This window comes from Saccharomyces mikatae (assembly GCF_947241705.1).
Source record: "Saccharomyces mikatae IFO 1815 strain IFO1815 genome assembly, chromosome: 2".
Lineage (NCBI taxonomy): Eukaryota > Fungi > Ascomycota > Saccharomycetes > Saccharomycetales > Saccharomycetaceae > Saccharomyces > Saccharomyces mikatae.
Genome location: NC_079257.1, coordinates 69,669 through 93,099, shown reverse-complemented (window position 1 = coordinate 93,099; position 23,431 = coordinate 69,669). Strand labels below are relative to the sequence as shown.

General features: G+C 38.5%; 11 protein-coding genes across 11 annotated transcripts; 8 read left to right on the top strand and 3 right to left on the bottom strand.

Annotated features, from left to right (window-relative positions):
* Positions 1-236: 236 nt before the first annotated feature.
* Positions 237-485, bottom strand: KTI11 (Kti11p; the record flags this gene model as incomplete). The annotated part of the gene is made up of 1 exon (XM_056221709.1): positions 237-485. One exon carries the CDS (start codon positions 483-485, stop codon positions 237-239), a length of 249 nt encoding a protein of 82 aa, XP_056080294.1.
* Positions 486-1,338: 853 nt separating this feature from the next.
* RPS8A (40S ribosomal protein eS8) lies at positions 1,339-1,941 on the top strand (the record flags this gene model as incomplete). The annotated part of the gene is made up of 1 exon (XM_056221698.1): positions 1,339-1,941. The coding sequence occupies one exon, from the start codon at positions 1,339-1,341 to the stop codon at positions 1,939-1,941; it is 603 nt and encodes a 200-aa protein (XP_056080293.1).
* Positions 1,942-2,643: 702 nt separating this feature from the next.
* On the top strand, positions 2,644-3,720 carry AAR2 (U5 snRNP complex subunit AAR2; the record flags this gene model as incomplete). Its single annotated transcript, XM_056221686.1, has 1 exon — positions 2,644-3,720. The coding sequence occupies one exon, from the start codon at positions 2,644-2,646 to the stop codon at positions 3,718-3,720; it is 1,077 nt and encodes a 358-aa protein (XP_056080292.1).
* A 300-nt stretch (positions 3,721-4,020) lies between these two features.
* Positions 4,021-5,964, top strand: SSA3 (Hsp70 family ATPase SSA3; the record flags this gene model as incomplete). Its single annotated transcript, XM_056221675.1, has 1 exon — positions 4,021-5,964. The coding sequence occupies one exon, from the start codon at positions 4,021-4,023 to the stop codon at positions 5,962-5,964; it is 1,944 nt and encodes a 647-aa protein (XP_056080291.1).
* Positions 5,965-6,225: 261 nt separating this feature from the next.
* ILS1 (isoleucine--tRNA ligase ILS1) lies at positions 6,226-9,444 on the top strand (the record flags this gene model as incomplete). The annotated part of the gene is made up of 1 exon (XM_056221664.1): positions 6,226-9,444. The coding sequence occupies one exon, from the start codon at positions 6,226-6,228 to the stop codon at positions 9,442-9,444; it is 3,219 nt and encodes a 1,072-aa protein (XP_056080290.1).
* Positions 9,445-9,741: 297 nt separating this feature from the next.
* Positions 9,742-10,095, top strand: ATG8 (ubiquitin-like protein ATG8; the record flags this gene model as incomplete). Its single annotated transcript, XM_056221653.1, has 1 exon — positions 9,742-10,095. The coding sequence occupies one exon, from the start codon at positions 9,742-9,744 to the stop codon at positions 10,093-10,095; it is 354 nt and encodes a 117-aa protein (XP_056080289.1).
* Positions 10,096-10,692: 597 nt separating this feature from the next.
* Positions 10,693-15,198, bottom strand: NUP170 (Nup170p; the record flags this gene model as incomplete). Its single annotated transcript, XM_056221642.1, has 1 exon — positions 10,693-15,198. The coding sequence occupies one exon, from the start codon at positions 15,196-15,198 to the stop codon at positions 10,693-10,695; it is 4,506 nt and encodes a 1,501-aa protein (XP_056080288.1).
* A 560-nt stretch (positions 15,199-15,758) lies between these two features.
* PET112 (glutamyl-tRNA(Gln) amidotransferase subunit PET112) lies at positions 15,759-17,384 on the top strand (the record flags this gene model as incomplete). The annotated part of the gene is made up of 1 exon (XM_056221631.1): positions 15,759-17,384. One exon carries the CDS (start codon positions 15,759-15,761, stop codon positions 17,382-17,384), a length of 1,626 nt encoding a protein of 541 aa, XP_056080287.1.
* A 122-nt stretch (positions 17,385-17,506) lies between these two features.
* On the bottom strand, positions 17,507-18,613 carry SMKI02G0320 (uncharacterized protein; the record flags this gene model as incomplete). Its single annotated transcript, XM_056221620.1, has 1 exon — positions 17,507-18,613. The coding sequence occupies one exon, from the start codon at positions 18,611-18,613 to the stop codon at positions 17,507-17,509; it is 1,107 nt and encodes a 368-aa protein (XP_056080286.1).
* Positions 18,614-19,360: 747 nt separating this feature from the next.
* ALG3 (dolichyl-P-Man:Man(5)GlcNAc(2)-PP-dolichol alpha-1,3-mannosyltransferase) lies at positions 19,361-20,719 on the top strand (the record flags this gene model as incomplete). The annotated part of the gene is made up of 1 exon (XM_056221609.1): positions 19,361-20,719. One exon carries the CDS (start codon positions 19,361-19,363, stop codon positions 20,717-20,719), a length of 1,359 nt encoding a protein of 452 aa, XP_056080285.1.
* Positions 20,720-21,018: 299 nt separating this feature from the next.
* CDC27 (anaphase promoting complex subunit CDC27) lies at positions 21,019-23,274 on the top strand (the record flags this gene model as incomplete). Its single annotated transcript, XM_056221598.1, has 1 exon — positions 21,019-23,274. The coding sequence occupies one exon, from the start codon at positions 21,019-21,021 to the stop codon at positions 23,272-23,274; it is 2,256 nt and encodes a 751-aa protein (XP_056080284.1).
* Positions 23,275-23,431: the final 157 nt, after the last annotated feature.

Sequence of the window (23,431 nt, the reverse complement as noted above, 5' to 3'; positions counted from 1 at the left end):
TACGTATCATGTACAAAAAAACAAAGTATATAAATCTGCCATGTATCCATATATGAAGGGAAAAAACCACTCTGCAACGCATTAAAATTATCCCTGTATTCCTATAGGAATTTCGAAAAGTTTTCTCGCCGTGAGCGCCACAAAAAAGTAAACCTTACTTTCTGCTAGTGTACTTTGAATATATCACACCTTGCTTGTCCTCTATTTCTATTAATCTTGTAAACCACCCCGGCATTTTAGGCAGCAACAGCGACAGGCTCAGGAGGTTGTATGCCCGCTTCTTCGTAATACTCAGCCAAGTCCTCTTTCTCAAAAACAACATCAATCATTAACGAGCAACTGGGACAAACAGCAATCTTTTCACCCTCAAACATGTCATCCAGGTATATTTGGAACCTATCGCCGCAGGGACAAGGATACGTGAACATTTGGTTTTCAGGCTCAAATGTCATATCTTCGATTTCGATTTCGTCATACGTTGACATTTCAGTGAGTAATTTAAGATATGGTGGTGCGCTTATATACACGTTATTCCCTTCTCTCCATTTGAATAGTGAGCGATGAGAACCGTGTTATGATTTTTTTTACTATGTTAAGTTTTCGGATTTGTCTCAATCAATTACTTTTTCATGTGACAGGTTTTCCTCTTCCTGCATCCATACACCAGGAGTAACACCCTTGCCTTCCCAAAAGCTTCTCCTTTTTTTGCGCTTGAAGGACACTGCCCCCCCAAGGTCGCATTTTTCTTAGTTTTCTTACCAGACGTGCTAGGAATGCCACCCAGCTGCAAACAAGTGAGTCCTCCTAATGCCACTGAGAATCTAGTTTTTCCCTTCCACGCCCAGTTTGACGCGGTGAACAGGGCTGGGCACCTTGAGTGCTTTCTCTTGCGCAGTGTTCATGGTATTGCGGAATGTGAACTGCTTAATATACGTTACGTACAGGCCTATCTTCAAGTTACTAGACATTCAAATTACGGTTTGCTTTTTTGGTGCTCAGAGAGAAAGACGTTATAAACACACCAGGACAAAAAGTATGTGCTATACTCTTATGATTAGTGGAACTACATATTATTTTGAATGCTGCAGAACCTTTCTCTGAAAGGAATCAACAACAAGAAAAGTGAATTTCACAAAGGATCTATATGAATGTACGTATAAAAGGAAAATCAGACTGACACATTCTTTATCCAAATTACAAGGCTCTTTCAAAAGCATGACTAATTCACAGGAACCGGGTGGAAATAACCAAGCAGTTCAAGATAAGGTGAAACCCCTCCCCTTTTAAGATGTTCTTTCTTTACTAACAAATTTCGCTGAGAATTTTTACAGTTACAAAATGGGTATTTCTCGTGATTCTCGTCACAAAAGATCCGCTACCGGTGCCAAGCGTGCTCAATTCAGAAAGAAGAGAAAGTTCGAATTAGGCCGTCAACCAGCCAACACCAAGATCGGTGCTAAGAGAATTCACTCTGTTAGAACTAGAGGTGGTAACAAGAAATACAGAGCTTTAAGAATTGAAACCGGTAACTTTTCTTGGGCTTCTGAAGGTATCTCCAAGAAGACCAGAATTGCTGGTGTTGTTTACCATCCATCCAACAATGAATTGGTTAGAACTAACACTTTAACCAAGGCTGCCATTGTCCAAATTGATGCTACTCCATTCAGACAATGGTTCGAAGCTCACTACGGTCAAACTTTAGGTAAGAAGAAGAACGCCAAGGAAGAAGAAACTGTTGCCAAGAGTAAGAACGCTGAAAGAAAGTGGGCTGCCAGAGCTGCTTCTGCCAAGATCGAATCCTCTGTTGAATCTCAATTCAGCGCCGGTAGATTATACGCTTGTATCTCTTCCAGACCAGGTCAATCCGGTAGATGTGATGGTTACATCTTGGAAGGTGAGGAATTAGCTTTCTACCTAAGAAGATTGACTGCCAAGAAATAGATGAAATAAGGATACTACAGCTGTATTTTTTCTCATCTCCTTTCATATAGTCTTATCATATATACTATTATTATGTGTGTTTAATTATCATATCATTTTACCATCTTTTTCGACAGGATTGTCTGCTGGTGGGGGACGTAACACACGCATCAAGGTTCTCAATTGGAAAGAGAAGGTATTTTCTGCCTTAGACAGATTGCAAGAGCAGGTATAGACGCAAAGAAATAAGAAATGATATATAGTCAGAGAAAAAAAGCAATATTGTTATCTGCAAAACTTCGAGAAGTTCAGTACAGGTCTGTGTTAATATATTTTTTCATCATGTTAAATTAAACCAAGATTGTTTTAAGAAGCAAAATCACGATTCAGCTATCTCAAAAGAACTAGATGGGTGGCCACACCCAGCTTTTTTTTTCACGAGAGCATTTTTATTTGAGCTGCTTGATTATTTCGTAAGATTTAATCATTTAACATATGCATTAATGGAAGCAAGAACGTTAAAAAGTGTAATGTGTGTTTGCGGAGCCCTTTTATAGTAATCAAGAAGGGAAGAGAGATAAATTTTCGAAATAAACGAAAAAGCTACAGCAATATTATCGCGACAGACGAATATGAATATTTTAAAGGTTTAGGGTTTAATGAGATGGATGTAGACTTAAGATCCATTTAACCATTGGGGAAGCCGAGTATCAAAAGCTGAAAATGAATTGTGTACCATTCACATCTGCCCCGATTGATGTAATTATAGGAATCGATCAATATTCGTTCAACGTCAAAGCGAATCAACCATTCCAAGGAATCAAGAATATCCCCACTGGACACATACATGTTATTCATTTTCAACATGCAGATGATTCCAGTATGAGGTATGGTTACTGGTTTGACTGTAGCATGGGAAATTTCTACGTTTGGTACAATGACAGCGAAGGTCTTTTTCGAATGAAAGAAGAATTGGATGATGCGAAATTCGAGAATATTGTTCACGACTTCGAAGAACGGCAAGCGATGGTTTCTTACCCGAGAATTGACGAAGATGATACATGGTATAAACTTATCGAATTTGTTCAGGTGGACAAAATCCGAGAAGTAGTAAGACAAAAGGAGAATCAGTTTTTTTACGTGGATTCTTCGATGACCACAGTGCAAGAAAATGAGCTTTTAAAATTCAGTTTGCAAAAAGCTGGTTCTAAAATGGAAAATGGGGATGATGAAGATCCCGCGGATTGTTTAAACTATACAATAACTAATTTCAAATCTAGAGAAGCAATAAGACCTGGTCATGAAATGGAGGACTTCTTGGACAAGTCCTATTACTTGAACACTGTAATGCTCCGAGGAGTTTTCCGTAATTCGTATAATAATTACTTTGGAGAACTGCAATTTGCATTCTTAAATGCGATGTTCTTTGGTAACTATGGGTCGAGTTTGCAATGGCATGCAATGATTGAACTGATATGTTCAAGCTCTGCTGTGCCTAACTGCATGCTCGATAGATTAGACGAAGTCTTGTATTTCCAGGTAAAGACCTTACCAGAGCAGTATTCAGATATATTATTGAATGGACGAGTTTGGAATACTTGTCTATACTCCTCTTTCCAGAAAGATCTTCTGCCCAATACTAAAGGAATGATGGAAAAGAAATATCCAGAACTAGTTGGTGAAGATAACGAAGATGAGTTTACTGTTAACGATCTCGGTGATGAAGAAAATGACAACGCTGATGATGAAGATGATGAATTCAAACCTACCATTGTCGGTGGTGTTTATTATCAAAAATAACAGTTATACATGCGTGGCGCTATCACCAAAAGTAATCGACTTAGTGCCGGTGGAGTTTATGGGTGCCCTTAATTAGGGATCGCTATGGAAGGTTATAGAATAGGATCGAAGCAGCAACAAGGGTGGTCAGAAGATAGTTAAGGGATGTGACGGTTTGCATAAGTAAAAGGAAAAATAATAAAGTTATTTAAACAAAGTGCAATTGGTAACCGAATGCCTTTGTACTCCAGTTATCATCGCTGAGCGAGTGATACAGGCAAAAATCACAAAAGAAAACAAAAGCAAAAAAAAAGAACAGTGATGTCAAAAGCTGTTGGTATTGACCTGGGAACAACTTACTCGTGTGTCGCTCATTTTTCCAATGATAGGGTGGAAATAATTGCGAATGATCAAGGTAACAGGACCACCCCATCTTATGTGGCCTTCACTGATACCGAGAGATTAATTGGTGACGCCGCTAAAAACCAGGCCGCTATAAATCCTCATAATACAGTCTTTGACGCAAAGCGGTTGATCGGCCGTAAGTTTAATGATCCTGAAGTAACGACAGATGCCAAACACTTCCCCTTTAAAATTATATCCAGAGAAGGTAAACCAGTAGTGCAAGTAGAGTATAAGGGTGAAACAAAGACATTCACGCCTGAAGAGATTTCTTCTATGGTGTTGACCAAGATGAAGGAGACTGCCGAGAACTATCTGGGAACCACAGTAAATGATGCTGTTGTAACTGTCCCCGCATACTTCAATGATTCTCAAAGACAAGCAACTAAAGACGCTGGAACTATTGCAGGGATGAACGTTTTACGTATCATTAACGAACCCACTGCAGCAGCGATTGCTTACGGACTTGATAAGAAAGGTAGGGCTGAGCACAATGTTCTGATTTTTGATTTGGGTGGTGGTACCTTTGATGTCTCTTTACTGTCGATCGATGAAGGTGTCTTTGAGGTCAAAGCTACCGCAGGTGATACCCACTTGGGTGGTGAAGATTTTGATAATAGATTGGTGAACCATTTGGCCACGGAATTCAAAAGAAAAACTAAGAAAGACATTTCCAACAATCAAAGGTCATTAAGAAGATTGAGAACCGCAGCAGAAAGAGCGAAAAGAGCTCTTTCTTCCTCTTCTCAAACATCTATTGAAATTGACTCGTTGTTTGAAGGTATGGATTTTTATACTTCATTAACAAGAGCAAGATTTGAAGAACTGTGTGCGGATTTGTTCAGATCAACATTGGAACCGGTGGAAAAGGTACTCAAAGATTCTAGGCTGGACAAATCTCAAATCGATGAGATTGTTTTAGTGGGTGGGTCTACCAGAATTCCGAAGATTCAAAAATTAGTTTCTGATTTTTTCAACGGCAAAGAGCCCAACCGTTCTATAAATCCGGATGAAGCAGTTGCATACGGTGCAGCAGTTCAGGCAGCTATTTTGACTGGTGATCAATCGACCAAGACACAGGATTTGCTGTTGCTGGATGTTGCGCCATTGTCCCTAGGAATTGAGACCGCGGGTGGTATAATGACCAAACTGATTCCTAGAAATTCAACCATTCCAACAAAGAAATCAGAAACTTTTTCTACTTATGCAGATAACCAACCAGGCGTTTTGATTCAAGTCTTTGAAGGTGAAAGGACCAGAACAAAGGACAATAATTTGCTGGGAAAGTTTGAACTAAGCGGCATTCCACCTGCCCCCAGAGGTGTACCACAGATTGATGTCACCTTCGATATCGATGCTAACGGTATTCTCAATGTTTCTGCTTTGGAGAAGGGAACTGGAAAGACTAATAAGATCACCATCACCAACGATAAAGGTAGGTTATCAAAGGACGATATCGATAGGATGGTTTCCGAAGCTGAAAAATATAAAGTGGATGATGAAAAGGAGGCAGAACGAGTTCAGGCTAAAAATCAGCTTGAATCTTACGCATTTACTTTGAAAAACACCATAAATGAGCCAAACTTCAAGGAAAAGGTTGGCGAAAGTGATGCAAAGAGGTTAGAAACAGCTTCTCAAGAAACTATTAACTGGTTAGATGCTTCGCAAGCAGCCTCGACGGATGAATATAAGGACAGACAAAAGGAGTTGGAAGGCGTTGCTAACCCAATAATGACAAAGTTTTACGGTGCTAATGCTGGCACCGGTGTAGGCGACTCTGGTGGTTTCCCTGGGTCCATGCCAAATCCAGGTGCTACGGGTGGTGGAGAAGATTCTGGTCCAACGGTAGAAGAGGTTGATTGATTGACCTTTCCTCTGATTCCTTTATGATTTTATTTAGCTATTTTATGTATTTCTTTAATGTCTTCAGTTTATATACTATTGCGGGTAATTAATTCTAGATTGACGAAAATTTTTTTTTCTTTTGTTCCAGCAGCACGCAAGAAATCTCGAAACGATGATGACTCTTAAACATGAAAAGTATCATTTTGCGTCCGATATTAAAGTGATGTTTCTTGATTTACTGCCATATCTAGTTAAGAGCTTCAAAGGAACCAAGGAAATATGTCCGAGAATAACACACACTTCTCATTTCCAAAGGAGGAAGAAAAAGTTCTAGCCCTTTGGGATGAAATCGATGCTTTCCATACTTCATTAGAATTGACAAAGGACAAGCCAGAGTTTTCATTTTTTGATGGACCACCATTTGCCACTGGTACTCCACATTACGGTCATATCCTTGCATCCACTATCAAAGATATTGTTCCAAGATATGCTACTATGACAGGCCACCATGTTGAAAGAAGGTTTGGGTGGGATACGCACGGTGTTCCAATTGAACATATCATTGACAAAAAATTGGGTATTACTGGCAAGGACGATGTCTTCAAGTATGGTCTTGAAAACTACAACAATGAGTGTAGATCGATTGTTATGACTTATGCTAGTGACTGGAGAAAAACTATTGGTCGTTTGGGTCGTTGGATTGATTTCGATAACGACTACAAGACTATGTATCCATCTTTTATGGAATCCACATGGTGGGCTTTCAAGCAACTTCATGAAAAAGGGCAAGTTTACCGTGGATTTAAGGTGATGCCTTACTCTACTGGTTTGACTACGCCATTAAGTAATTTTGAAGCTCAGCAAAATTATAAAGACGTCAACGATCCAGCTGTTACGATTGGTTTTAATGTCATCGGTCAGGAAAAAACTCAATTGGTTGCATGGACTACTACGCCATGGACTTTACCTTCTAATTTGGCGTTATGTGTCAACGCTGATTTCGAATATGTAAAGATTTACGACGAAACCAGGGATCGTTATTTCATCCTATTGGAATCTTTGATAAAAACCCTGTACAAGAAACCAAAGAACGAAAAGTACAAAATTGTGGAAAAAATCAAAGGTTCTGACTTGGTTGGTTTGAAGTACGAACCATTGTTCCCATATTTTTCCAAACAATTCCGTGAAACTGCTTTTAGAGTCATATCTGATGATTATGTCAGCAGTGATTCTGGTACTGGTATTGTTCATAACGCTCCAGCCTTCGGTGAAGAAGATAACACTGTTTGTTTGAAGCACGGCATCATATCAGAAGATTCCGTTTTGCCTAATCCTATTGATGATCTTGGTAGATTCACCAAGGAGGTTCCCGATTTCGAAGGTGTTTATGTCAAAGACGCTGATAAGTTGATTATCAAGCATTTAACTAATACTGGCAACTTGTTACTTGCTTCCCAAATCCGCCATTCTTACCCATTTTGCTGGAGATCTGACACCCCATTATTATACCGTTCCGTCCCAGCTTGGTTTGTTCGTGTTAAAAATATTGTTCCACAGATGTTAAATTCTGTTATGGAATCTCATTGGGTTCCAAACACTATCAAGGAAAAGAGATTTGCCAACTGGATTGCGAATGCTCGTGACTGGAATGTCTCCAGAAACAGATATTGGGGTACACCAATTCCATTATGGGTTTCTGACGATTTCGAAGAAATTGTTTGTGTTGGTTCTGTTAAAGAACTGGAAGAACTGACTGGTGTACGCAATATTACTGACTTGCATCGTGATGTCATTGACAAATTGACAATACCATCCAAACAAGGAAAGGGCGACTTGAAGAGAATTGAAGAAGTCTTCGACTGTTGGTTTGAGTCTGGTTCTATGCCTTATGCTTCTCAACATTATCCTTTTGAGAACACTGAAAAGTTTGACCAAAGAGTTCCAGCCAACTTTATCTCTGAAGGTTTAGATCAAACAAGAGGTTGGTTTTACACGTTAGCTGTTTTGGGTACGCATCTGTTTGGGGCCGTTCCATACAAAAATGTTATTGTCTCTGGTATAGTCCTAGCTGCAGATGGTAGAAAGATGTCCAAATCCTTGAAGAATTATCCTGATCCATCAATTGTCTTAAACAAGTATGGTGCAGATGCTCTAAGATTGTACTTGATAAACTCACCTGTTTTGAAAGCCGAAAGTTTGAAATTCAAGGAAGAAGGGGTTAAAGAAGTTGTTTCCAAGGTATTACTGCCTTGGTGGAATTCCTTTAAGTTTTTGGACGGTCAAATTGCCTTATTGAAAAAGACATCTGATATTGATTTTAAATACGATGATTCCATGAAAAGTGATAATGTTATGGACAGATGGATTTTGGCCTCTATGCAATCTCTAGTACAATTCATTCATCAAGAAATGGGTCAATACAAGTTATACACTGTCGTTCCAAAATTATTGAATTTCATTGATGAGTTGACTAACTGGTACATTAGATTCAATCGTCGTCGTTTGAAGGGTGAAAATGGCGTTGACGACTGTCTAAAAGCATTGAATTCTTTATTTGATGCCTTGTTCACATTTGTGCGTGCCATGGCTCCATTCACCCCATTCTTATCAGAAAGCATTTATTTGAGATTGAAGGAATATATTCCAGAATCCGTATTATCACAATACGGCAAAGACGGAAGATCAGTGCACTTCTTATCATATCCAGAAGTAAAAAAGGAGTACTTCGATGAAGCCATTGAAACTGCAGTTGCCAGAATGCAATCTGTTATCGATTTGGGTAGAAACATTCGTGAAAAGAAAACCATTTCTTTGAAAACCCCATTGAAAACTTTGGTCATCCTACACAGCGACGAATCATACCTAGAGGATGTGGAAGCTTTGAAGAACTATATTATTGAAGAATTAAATGTTCGTGACGTTGTTATCACCTCCGATGAAGCTAAATACGGTGTTGAATACAAAGCCGTTGCTGACTGGCCAGTATTGGGTAAAAAGTTGAAAAAGGACGCAAAGAAGGTCAAGGATGCCTTACCATCAGTTACTTCAGAGGAAGTACGGAAATACTTAGAAAGCGGTAAGTTAGAAGTCGCCGGTATTGAATTAGTTAAAGGTGATTTGAACGCTATTAGAGGTTTGCCAGAATCTGCAATTCAATCAGGACAAGAAACCAGAACCGACCAAGATGTATTAATCATCATGGATACAAACATCTACGCCGAATTAAAGAGTGAAGGTCTCGCAAGAGAACTGGTCAACAGAATCCAGAAGTTGAGAAAGAAATGTGGTTTGGAAGCCACCGACGACGTTTTGGTAGAATACGAGTTGGTCAAAGATACCATTGACTTCGAAGCCATTGTCAAAGAACATTTTGATATGTTAAGCAAGACCTGTAGATCTAACATCGCCAAATATGACGGCTCAAAGACGAACCCAATTGGTGACGAAGAACAATCTATTAATGACACAATTTTCAAACTAAAAGTGTTCAAATTATGAAAACAACTCATATAAATACGTACAAGCTTTTGTCTACTCGAAGTGCTATAGATGTATATGTGTAAATTTACGTTGAAGTTAGAGCCCATGTAATGCTAATTGTCCCTATTGTTAGTGGTACCAAAGCACATGATATACCATCACCCGGAAGCCGGTTACTTTGGCGGCGGCAAAAAAAGATTTAGTATAAATTTGGAGATACAAAAAGGGGAACCAGTGAAGATTAAAGAAGGGATTGATAAGAGAACCCAACAGCTGAAAAGTTGAGAAATATATAATAAAATAAGCACTAGAAAAATGAAATCTACATTCAAGTCCGAGTATCCATTTGAGAAGAGGAAGGCGGAATCGGAAAGGATTGCTGAAAGGTTTAAGAATAGAATACCAGTGATTTGCGAAAAAGCTGAAAAGTCTGATATTCCAGAGATTGATAAGCGTAAATATCTAGTTCCTGCTGACCTTACTGTAGGACAATTTGTTTACGTTATAAGAAAGAGAATAATGCTTCCCCCTGAAAAGGCCATCTTTATTTTTGTCAATGACACTTTGCCACCCACTGCGGCGCTGATGTCTGCTATATATCAAGAACACAAAGATAAAGATGGATTTTTGTATGTTACTTACTCAGGAGAAAATACATTTGGCGAATAGTTGTTTATGAGAAATGAAGCATTAACAGCAGAAACGGAAACTGTACGGATATATTAATCAGCTGTCATCCCAGTACAAGAATGCCTACATAAAAAATCCGAAAAAAATAAAACAAGGGAAAAAAATATATATACATATTCATTAAAGAGCTTTGTACATAAACGGAGTCAAGATTTGCCAGTATTTCCAAACATATGTGGGGCCATTTTGATGTTTACCTAGAGATCACGGTTTGCTTGGTGCATCGGAAAGAAGAATATTTTTAAAATACAATATAAAAAAACCAGAAAGGAGTTGAAATAACAGTACAGTGCGGATCTGATGCCCTTCTCCATTAAAGTGTTTTCTTGCCTGCCAAAATATGAGCCTCTCTAGCCCGTTCGTTTGTTTTTCTTATATAAGATAGGTTTCTCTCAGAAGTCTTAAATACCGTATAGTGGAAAAGAATTATAAGTAAGTATCCAACTAATCATTTTTAGCATAAGAAAATTTTTAAATGGTGTCATCCTATCTTGTCGTCTCGTAAGGCCTCTCTTGATAGATTGTAATATATGTACATTTTACACTAGTTATATGGTAAACAGGAAATATTATGAATTATTCTCTATAGAAACAAATGCCCAATTTATTGCCTGTATTTTTAACGTACTTTTCAATTGGATCGTTCTCAATGCTGTATTCCTTCAAATTAATTATGTCATTGTAGGTTATTATATCTCTGAATTTTCTGTCCGACTTATACCATTCGTGAATCAACCAAGTCATTTCTTTATTGAATACAGAATTATCTGAGTCTAGTGTCTCGATCAGTTCTTTTAGAATATAGTACATTTTGTTGAAAGAAACACCTGCTGTTATGAAGATTGAAACCATGGACCCCGGTATAATATGCTCTTTAGGTAGTGTCTCGTAGAAAAAATTACAAACAATGGGAAAAAGCTCAAAAATAGGGAAAATGAACTCTGAATCTTGGACATTTTTACCAATTTTAATTAAAACATTAGACAATAAATTAATGAAGTTTATTGAATCTTCTTTCTTGCCTGTATTATTGAACTCCATTCTCAAAGATTGAAAAAGTTCATCCCACTTGACCATAATCATTTCGTGATCCCTAAAATCTGCTATCCTGAAAATGAATAGGGCAATTTCATGATAACTTAAGGGTACAGCGAAATCATTGAACAATTCACTTGTGCTTAAGATTTTACCATCTAAAGTTTTGATTAACTCATCTTTAATAGTAGAATCTAGTCTTGCATCCGTATACACAAGTGATAATATATCTCCTTGGATACCAGCAACTTCACATGCATCTTGGATTTTACTGGCTAATTGTACAATTTTTTGTTTCTGACTTAATGGGGACACACTGTTGCAAAAGCCATTAGCACGTGAAAGAAACTCGATTCTTTCAAACAATGAGATGTTGAAATTCGACGTAGCTAATTGGTAAAGTATTTCAGCAGATTCGAAAAACTTAGATCTTCTTGAATAATATACCCAAAGGATATTTGATATCTTTAATGAGCTGCCTGCCTTTTCCATTAGATAAGGAAGTATGAATGGAGTTTCGATATCTAATAATCTATCTTCTCTGTTTTGAGATACAAGCCAATCATACATATGATAGTGGAACAATTTATCGTTATATTTAAGTGCAACTTCATAACTTTTTTGTCTCAGCTTCACCTCATCGTCATTGGATATCGAAACCTGATTTTTGGTTTTAGATGATGGATTTTTGTCGGCAAGTTCGTCAACTTTTATCAAAGTCTCAAAAACCAAGTCGTAGACTAAAATACGTTTATCATAATACAGCTTCCTTTCGTCATTTTCTAAAAATCCATTCGCCACATACTGACAAGCTAATTTACCTTTATCCATTGAGTTGGCGATATTCAGGAGGAACTCAATAGATTTTGGATAATAATTTACACTTAACATCATTGATACGGCTTCTTTTAATTTGTCGATAGAAAGATCGTCCACGATTTGTTCAAGCAAAGCAGTAGCATTCTTCAAGTGATAATTTAGCGAATCGTAATTGCGCAAACCGATTTCTTTAGCCCTTCTGAGATGCTCAATAGCTCTGAATCCTAATATATCGCTTGCAGAACAGAACGATCCGCACCGTTCTTGTAAAGCTGTTGCAGTATACTCTATGGACGCGCCTTTAGTAATATTTCTATTGATAATAGAGAGCAAAATTTCTCTAATTAAAGATTTCGTTTTGTCATTCTGAGTGAATAGATCTTTAAAGTCTAGTTTTACCAAATCTTGTTGGACGTCTGAGCTTACAAAACTGATAATATCCTTAAATCCAAGGTATTGGTTATCGAATCCTTCGACTTCGCTTTCCTCATATAACACGTTCAAGAAAGATAAGCCTTCTTTAATTGACTGCACTAATTTTATCAGGGCGTTAATAGCTATACTCTCCGCTTGGTTCGCAACTTCTTCTGTTTTATCAACAATTCTATTGTTAGAATTATTTGCTAGTAGGTAGGGAGCTGATATTTGGGAAATAGAGTCACCATAAGTGGTGAAAAATTCATTCAAAATGTTAACTGAAGATAGATAATACTCGATGCAATCTTTGGAAATAGATACCTTCGATATTACGTTCTTATTCTGTGAGATGGCATCTGCCTTCAAATTATTATTAGACGAACCGATTGAAATAGAAGGATTATATGCACGGTGTGTTACAGTGTTCTCTGTAAAAGTCGTAAAGACGTGTCTACCCCAAATATCCCGGAATAATCTCGTAATTAACAATGCAATACCGTAAAATCTAGGTGATAATATTACGTCATCTAAATCAAAATCTTCCTTATTCGTAGAGGAGGGTCTATTAAATCCAGTTAATGATTGCTGAAGATTTGTTGTAGTGGCTAAGGTAGGTTTTGATAACAAGGAGGATACTGTGGATACAGAATAACGATTGTAAACAGGTTTGATATCAACGACGCCGGGAATTCCCATAGTTAAGAAAGTTAAGGCATTAGATCTTAATTTCTCCGATTTGTTTGATTTGCAAGTAACAAATAACGCAGTGGAGCAAGCCTCCGCGGCACCATAATTTAATACAAATGGTAATGGATTATCGATTAAGTCCTCAAAAATTTCATCAGGAGTACGGTATTTATAGATTTCCACAGAAGTATTAGTCAAGACTGCTACTCTTAAGGTTTCTGATGTGTATTGTGTTGCAAATTCATTAGCAAATCCTTGTGGCTTTGTCGTTGCGTTAAACAACCCTGATAAAGGAATAACCTGTTGGACTGGGTCTGTAGTTTCCAAGAACGTGGCATTTTCAACATACTTACCGTGTGTTTTCAAAATACCATAATCTGGAACACTAACAAAAAGCTTATGTTGTAAGGTGGCCGGTGGGAGCTTGGTGACTTTAGAGGTGGTAATACCCGTAGTTACAGTATTGGAAATTTTTTCTTTTTTATTTGCCTGCTCTATTTGCTGAGATGATTTAACCACAGTGGAAAAAAAAATACCTGGAGAAATAATAGTACTCGCTTTTGTAGTCTCTAGTAATACAGATGACTTCTTTTGAAATTTCAAAAGTACTGGTTCTGAAGACATTATGTTTGAAAAAAAAGGAAAGCTCCTTTTTGCTTGTTCTTGTTCTTGTTGTAACAATTCTTGTTGGATGACGTCGGGTGTTACGGAACTTGGTGGAAACTTGATTGATTCAAGCCTTAAGGCCTCAATGTTGAATCTGCCCATGGAACCATTGAAGTATAAGCGTACCCCACCCACTGTTAAGGCAACCAAAAACAGGTTATTGTTTTCATCAGGTGTGACAGAGCTTATCTTCACGATTTTGAGGTATTTATGGCCTAAAATTGGTGCGGCTCTTGCTGTAGTGGTACCTATGATCCTACTGATATAGGCAGGTTCAATGGACATGGGTCCTTCCAGTGATTTCTCTGTTATGACGTATGCTTTGATAGTGGATTTAGAAGATAATGAATAAATGATGCCTCTTTGTTGGTCGATAGTTAATTGTATAATAGTCTCTTGTTGAAATCCACCATCACCGTTAGTATTGTCTTCGAAGAGCGCTTGAACGTAATCAATACCTGGAATCTGGGATAACATGTTAGTTGGTAAAAAACTTGATAAGGCAGATTTTGTTAAACAAACTTTGCTACATTTGCTATTGAACCAATCATCGGAGCTTGAATACTGCAACTCCCAGATATTGAGACCACTTCCTTGGCCAGCGAAGAAAATCCTACCTGATCTTTCATGACACACAATGTCTATTATATCAACCCCTTGCACAGGGACAGATAAATGTGTATTGAATACACTTAGTTCGTTAGTGGTCTTGTCTAAAGAGATAGCAAACATAAAAATATCCATTGTTGTGCATATCAAAAGTATATGTCTAACGGTAGGCACAAAGGTGTTCGGTTTAGGTTTCACTAGGGCAACTTTTCGGATGGTATGCTTCATATCATCTATCACCTGATACTCGTTATCATTGTTAATATTCCAGAGTATTAGCTTATTATCGATAGTTATCCAACATCGGTTCAACTCCGGAAAAATACCCATATCTGTCCTTGTCTGTGAAGTCGAAAGATCATGCAGAACTTCGTCCGGTATTTTGAACACGCTCTGTCTTTCAAAAGGAGTAAACGCACCTAAACCATTTTTCTCTCTACTGAAGTTATAATCCACCCCACTATTATAATAAGACCTTTCATCTAGTACTGGAGTGCTACTATCCTTATGTTGTAGATGGTCAATGTACTTCCCCGCCAAATCTAGTGGTTTCGAAGTCCCCATCCCAGAAACACGAATGTGCTCATTCATATTGGACATATTAGGATTGATGCTGCCAGAGGTCGCCCCCATAGCACCCGCTCTCATGAGCGGATTGGGACCAGCAATTGGATATGAATTTAATATGCGTGTAGGTTGTTCGTGTGGTGGCTTAGCTGCAGATGAAGCCGGCTCATTGAAGCCACTTCGAGGTGCTTCCTGATGATTCGTTAAAGGGTACGATCTGCTATCTGAGAACGTTTCACCAGCACCTGTGGGCCCACTGTTGTGGAAAAAATTTTGAAACATGAACCGCGTAGAAAAAGAAGTAATGAACGCACTCTAGTTCTTTGCTGCCCGCTAGTTAGATTCTGGTAACCAGTAAGCCTGCGGAAGAGTTTCGCTTTAGTATGTTTAGAATTCTACTTTATTATTGTCCCATCTCGAAAAATTATTTTTCTACAAATTCAGTAACAAGCTCTCGTAGGGAGCGATATAAAAACTGTAAAAAGGGCGTCACAAAATAAATAGCAATAATTATGACCCATTGCAAACACTGTCAAATACATAGGATAATATCCCAACTTGAGGGTCGATTTCAGACTATTATTTATCAATAAAAGGTACTAATTAGTTATTTACGCCCTAATACAGTTTACTCTCATATTTTAGGTGTGACTCCTTTTTCAGATGATACCCTTACCTTTATTCGTTTTAACCCTAAGCTAGTTAGGTCATGGTATTCCCTTTTTTCATATGGTAGTAGTAGCTATAATAGTAATAAGAATGAAATACTTGGAAATTATGTCTAGATATAAGACGATATAATCAGTGTCGCTGCTTCAAAGTCTCGAAGTTAGAAACTGGATATGTTGCGGTTTGCACGATGTTACTCTTTGGCTAGGACCAAAGTTACACGTAACAAAAGCACACCCTTTAGGCCGGAATATGCATTGAAGTGCGGCCTGGAGATTCATACGCAATTGAGCACCAGAAACAAGCTTTTTTCACAGTCCACGAACAGCACAACATCTCTAGTAGATGCACCAAACCAACACACCAGTTTTTATGACATAGCTCTGCCAGGAACGCAGCCGGTTTTAAATATGGAAGCAATTTTGTTTGCCATGAAGCTATCTTTGGCATTGGAGTCTCAGGTAAATAGCGTGTCCCAGTTTGATCGGAAGCATTATTTTTATGGGGACCAACCTCAAGGATATCAGGTGACACAGCATTACAGACCGTTTGCTCAAGGCGGGAAAATAAACTTGTCCAAGGAACTGGATGGTATTGACGAATTGTCGAAGGACATTGGTATTTTACAATTGCAGATTGAGCAAGACACGGGGAAGTCACACTACACAGATACAGAGAAAGATGTTATCACTTTGGTTGATTTGAACAGATCGAACGTTCCGCTTATCGAGTTGGTAACCAAACCAGATTTCAGTGACATTAAGCAAGTTAAGGCATTTATCAAGAAATACCAGAATTTGGTCCGCCATTTGCACATTTCCTCTGGAGACTTGGAAACAGGAGCCATGCGAGTAGATGTTAACCTGTCAATCAATGAGTTTGCTCGAGTAGAATTGAAAAATCTGCCCAACACTAGCTCCATCATTGATGCCATCAAGTACGAATATCAACGACAAGTTGAGTTAATTACTGGAGGTGAAACCAGTTCACTGATGGAGCCTGAGACAAGAGGTTGGACAGGTTCATCTACGGTGAAGTTGAGAAGTAAAGAGACTACAATTGATTACAGATACATGCCAGATCCGGAATTGCCATATATAAACCTTGCACCAGACGTTATCAGTGGAGTGAAAAGATTAATACCTCAACTACCCGACGATATAATGAGAATGCTTATGAACAAACCGTACCACTTGTCTTTGAAGGATGCAAAGATTTTAACGTATAACAGTAACCAAAATGACATGTATAATCATGAGGCATTGAGAACGTATTACCTGGACACCTTCTGTGAATTTTCTAGACTCGTTGACAAAGACGGTAGTGCAAAATTACCTACAAGTTGGATTATTCATGAATTTTTGGGTGATTTGAATAAGCTACAGATTCCTTTGACCAATGCACAAGAAATTTTACCTCCAGCAGTTTTCGCCCAGTTTCTGAGACTATTACATGTGGAAACAATATCTCCCACTAGTGGCAAACTGTTGCTGTTTCACATATTGGAAAATTTTAAGAAGAGCAATTGCCAAGATTTGTCTGTTCCGAATTTTTCAAAATTGATCAAAAAATTTGGATTGCATGCGATTAATAAAGTGAATTCTCAGGAATTGACAGAATTTTGTAATGATATCATTGCACAGCATACAGATGACACGTTTAAACAGAACCTGGTCTCTGGTAAAAAGAAAACTTCTTTAAAATTCTTAATCGGACAAGGTATGAGACAAAGTCAGGGACGTATAAAGGCAAGTGAGTTCGAGAAAAAATTCAAAGAGATCTTAAATATTCAATGGTAAAATATAAACGCCGCGTGTAAATAGGAGCCGTGCATAAATAATAATAATAATAATAATAATAATAATAATAATAACACTAATACTAATGACAATGATAATAATATACATAAAAGATACATAGCTCAACTCCAGACACTCATATTATTATTCCAAATGCCAAAGGGTCTTGATGATGCCGGTTGAGAAAAAGATGATACATTCATGTGGTTAGATCCCCATCCTAGCGAAGAATCATTCATCAAAAGCGACGCAGATGATGACATGTTCACTGGCACTGTCGCGAAATCGTCCCTTAGCGATGGGGATGGCGAGGGTTGCGAAGGGTGTACGTTAGTGCCAATGGAACCATGTGTGGCAGAAGACATGAGCAGGGTTTGACTAGCTGGTAGGAAAGGAACACTTGGCGCCGATTGTAAATCCAAGATGAGCGAACTAGAATTGGGGCCACTGGGCAAGTCATTGATCAAGTCAGCAGAGGTGGATGTTGAAGTAGTCGGGTTGGTGTGCATAGAGTTAGACGACGATGACGATGATAGGTTTGTGGAAGCCGCCGAAGTTGATGGTAAGATGCATTCAAAGCTGCTTTGGTTGTATGGAGAGGAAGAGTTCGAGGTAGAAGGTACCAACGACGGTGACGAGTTTGAGTTGAAGTATCTTGTGGAAAATTGTGTTTGACTGTAAAGGGTGCTGTTGCTGTTGTTGCTGTTGTTGCTGTTGTTGCTGTTGTTGCTGTTGTTGCTGTTGTTGCTGTTGTTGTTGTGAACATTAACGTTGCTATTGTAGTACAGTTGGGGATAGGTCTGCTTCAGATGCGCAGTAATCGCTGGATTGGAAGAGTACTGGGAGTATTGTTTATATTTCTGTTGATTCAAGTTATTGTTGGTGTTGAATCTGTGGTGTTTCTTTTGTGTGTTTATATATGGCATGTCATTGGGTCTGGTGTGGTTGTAAGCCCCGCATGAAGACGATTGAATAGGTCTGTTCATAGACTGTAGACCTGACTGGGTACTAGAGTTGCCACTACTGTTGTTGTAATAGTAACTACTAGTACTATTGAATTTCATATGACTGAAGTGCGGGTAGTAGTTGGACTGATGAGAAATATTATTGCGGGACTGGAAGGAGTTACTGGGCTGATTGATCAGCTTCAGACTGCGATACTCTAACAGGTATTTATCCATGTCCTCGTTCTGCGACAAAAACGGAATGCTGATTATTTGGCCTGGCATAGATACGATGTCTTACTAAAATAGAGCAAAAATGAAAAGAATTACAAAAAAAACCGAAACCCCCAGTGATAAATAATAATAGTAACAAATAATAACAATGATAATAATAAAAACCAAAAAGCCGTATCAAATATTAAGCGAAGGATGCAAGGTACGTCTTGTTCTAGATGTAGATGTCACGATGCAAAGAAAAAGAACACGAAAAGCGAATGGAAAAAAAAAAGAAGAGGCTAGCGAGGTTTCTTTCTTGTATGCTGCCTTTGTTTTGTACTATTGGATAGTATCTGTAGTCTTGAACTGCTTGTCTTCTTCTTCTTCTTCATGCCTGCAAATTATGTAGCACATAGAACTGCTAGTATCAAAGTGAAAAATTTTTGGCAAGTTTCTCGAGGCCTGAATCTTCGAGACGCAAGAAAATTGAAAAAATTACGTGGACCCTGGGAAGCGATGAGCAAGAAAGAAAAAACACAAGATTGCATATTGCAGAAGCCTCCTGTAACTATTTTAATGGTTTTGAAATGTAGAATTAGAACTTGCCAAGCCTATTGTAACCTTTTTTACTCATTTATATGCCATTTGTAGGCAAAATGCGTGTATCCTCTTACTGTGTGCGCGGTTGCTGGGTGCTGTGAGCAAGCTGGCGAAATCTCGATATTGAGGTAAAGAACAACACAGTATTGCTGATTGGAGATGAAAGAAGCTCATAGAAGTATAAGAGAGACAGAGAAAGAGAAGGATATCAGTACTATGGAAGGTGAAGAGTCTCCACAAAGGGAGCAATTTGTCAGACCTCCGCTCGATCTGTGGCAGGATTTTAAGGACGGCATTCGCTACGTGATTTTTAATCGCAAAGCCAACCTTGTTATCATGCCCTTGCTTGTCTTGTTCGAAAGTATGCTGTGCAAGATCATCGTCAAGAACGTGGCTTACACAGATATCGATTACAAGGCGTACATGGAACAAATTGAGATGATCCAGCTCGATGGCGTGCTAGATTACTCTCAGGTAAGCGGTGGCACGGGTCCGTTGGTGTATCCAGCGGGCCACGTCTTGGTCTACAAGCTCATGTACTGGCTAACAACGGGAATGGACCACGTTGAGCGCGGGCAGGCACTTTTCAGATTCTTATATCTCTTGACACTAGTGTTGCAGATGGCGTGTTACTACCTCCTGCATTTACCACCGTGGTGCGTGGTGCTGGCATGTCTCTCCAAGAGATTACACTCTATTTACGTGCTACGGTTGTTCAATGACTGCTTCACTACTCTGTTCGTGGTCATTACGGTTTTGGGAGCTATCTTGGCAAGCAAGTGCCTCCAACGTCCCAAATTAAGGAAGTTTCTGGCACTTCTGATCTCCGCAACATACAGCATCGCCGTAAGCATCAAGATGAATGCACTGTTGTATTTTCCCGCAATGATGATCACGCTGTTCATCCTCAATGATACAAGCCTAGCCCTGACTGTGTTGGACCTGGTTATGATGATCGCATGGCAAATCGCAGTTGCGGTGCCATTCCTGCGCAGTTTCCCGCAGCAATACCTACATTGCGCCTTCGATTTCGGCAGAAAGTTTATGTTCAAGTGGAGTATCAATTGGCAAATAATGGAGGAAGAGGCGTTCAATGATCAGAGGTTCCATTCGGCCCTCCTGATCAGCCATTTGGTCGCCCTTATTACGCTATTTTTCTCTATGTACCCATTTATCCTTCGAGACTTGTGGTCTTCCCTACGCCATCCGCTGAGAACAAATGCCGTTGCAACCACTAATTCCGCCAAGACTATTCCATGTATTCTCATCATGTCTAACTTCATAGGAGTGCTTTTCTCTAGATCGCTCCACTATCAGTTTCTATCCTGGTACCACTGGACCCTACCAATACTGATCTTCTGGTCTAGAATGCCCTGCTTAGTTGGTCCGATCTGGTACGCCCTACACGAGTGGTGCTGGAATTCGTATCCGCCTAACATCAATGCCAGCACGCTACTGTTGACATTGAACTCCGGCCTATTGTTACTGCTGGCCTTGACGCAACTCTCTGGCTCGAACATACCCATTGAGAATCATATCTGTACCACTAGTTTGATGGAAAAGAAGCTCAACTAAACGAACCTCTACCCACCACATTATTACTTGTTTTAGACTATTTCTATGCTATTTAAATAGTAATACAATTATTTACTAGTGTCGTTATTACCCGCGCTCAGTTTTTTTTTTTGGGAACATCAAAAGGATGAAGGCTAAAAGTTAACCAAAAGGATCAAAATGTAAGCAAAGGTGCCACAGAAAAGTTTATCACAAACCGTACCTAGCTGTGAAAGTTTTCAGACTCTGTTTTTGGTGACTGTATATTTAATCATAAAGGGACACGAAACTTTCGTGCAGGACACATAGTAAAAATAGGCATGGCGGTAAATCCTGAGTTAGCACCGTTTACCCTCTCCAGAGGAATCCCGAACTTGGACGATCAAGCCTTGAACACCATCATACAACTTCAGGATTACATCCAGCAGGCCATTCAGCAGTTAAACTATAGTACCGCAGAGTTTCTGGCCGAACTGCTCTACGCTGAATGCTCTATTCTAGATAAATCAAGTGTTTACTGGTCAGAGGCGGTTTATCTGTACGTACTGTCGCTGTTTCTGAATAAAAATTACCACGCTGCCTTTCAGATTTCTAAAGAATCCAAGGAGTACCATATCGGTGTTGCGTATATTTTCAGTCGTTGTGCTTTACAGCTTTCGCAGGGAGTAAACGAAGCCATCCTCACGCTTTTATCATTAACAAATGTATTTTCTTCGAACAGCAATAACAGCAACAATACGCATATAAATGCTGTGATGAATTCTAGTCTAGTTCATATTCCTGATTTGGCCACTTTGAATTGTCTGTTAGGTAATCTTTATATGAAACTAGACCATTTCAAGGAGGGCGCGTTTTATCATTCTGAAGCCCTAGCCATTAATCCTTACCTATGGGAATCTTACGAAGCGATCTGTAAAATGAGAGCTACCGTGGACCTTAAAAGAGTTTTCTTCGACATCACAAGACAAAAAAGCAACAGTCATCACAATAATGCAGCAGCATCCTTTCCGTCTACATCACTATCGCATTTCGAACCTCGTTCACAGCCTAGCTTATATTCAAAGACAAACAAAAATAGCAGCAATAACATTAGTAATAATATCACTACGCCGTTTCAGTTGTCGAATTCTAGCCCTTCTACGTCAGCATCTTCTTTTTCATCTATTCAGCATTTTTCAAGGTCGCAGCAGCAGCAGCAGCAAGTGAACCCATCATCAATAAGGGCTTATCAGAATAGAAATATTCAAACTCCCAAAAATTCTACAAATAACAATAAGACATCCTCTGCATTACCGACTAACATTTCCATGCCTTTGGCATCGCCGTCCTCCAAACAACCTACAATAAGTTCACTGGCTAAAGTTTATAACAGAAACAAACTTTTAACGACTCCTCCGTCGAAATTGTTAAATAACGACAGGAGCCATCAAGCAAATAATAATAATAGTAATATTAATTTTAACATCACGAATAAAACAACTTTCAAAACACCTAGAAACCTATATTCCTCAACAGGTAGGTTAACCGCTTCGAAAAAAAATCCGAGATCCTTGATAATTAGTAACTCAGTACCAGCTAATGATTACTCAATTACGTTGCCTGAAATCATGTATAATTTTGCTCTAATATTAAGGTCATCATCACAATACAATTCGTTCAAGGCAATTAGACTATTTGAATCTCAAATTCCCTCTCACATCAAAGATACTATGCCGTGGTGTTTGGTGCAGTTAGGAAAACTGCATTTCGAAATCATAAATTATGACATGTCCTTGAAATATTTTAATAGGTTGAAAGACCTACAACCTGCAAGAGTAAAGGATATGGAAATATTCTCGACCCTATTATGGCATTTACACGATAAAGTTAAATCCTCGAATTTAGCAAATGGTCTTATGGATACAATGCCTAATAAACCAGAAACTTGGTGCTGTGTAGGTAATTTGTTATCCTTGCAAAAAGATCATGATGCTGCTATAAAAGCTTTTGAAAAAGCCACTCAACTAGATCCAAATTTTGCTTATGCGTATACTTTGCAAGGTCATGAGCATTCATCCAACGATTCTTCGGATTCAGCCAAGACATGCTATAGAAAGGCGCTAGCTTGTGATCCTCAACATTATAACGCATATTATGGGCTGGGCACAAGCTCTATGAAACTAGGTCAATATGAAGAGGCTTTGTTATATTTTGAAAAGGCAAGATCAATTAATCCTGTCAATGTAGTATTGATCTGTTGCTGTGGTGGTTCTTTAGAAAAATTGGGCTATAAGGAAAAGGCATTACAATATTATGAACTAGCTTGTCATTTGCAACCTACTTCTTCGTTATCCAAATACAAGATGGGTCAGTTACTCTATTCCATGACAAGATATAGCGTTGCTTTGCAGACTTTTGAAGAGTTGGTGAAACTTGTTCCTGATGACGCTACGGCCCATTATTTGTTAGGTCAAACATATAGAATAGTTGGGAGGAAAAAAGACGCAATCAAAGAACTAACGGTTGCCATGAATTTAGATCCAAAAGGTAATCAAGTTATTATTGATGAATTACAAAAGTGTCATATGCAAGAATAAACGCAGGTGGACAAAAACATAAGAAATTAAGGAAAGACTAAATTTTCATTCATCCTATTAATTTTAAGTAAATGTAATAGTACTAGTTATAATAATAATAATAATAATAATAATAATAATAATAATAATAATAATAATAATAATAATAATAATAATG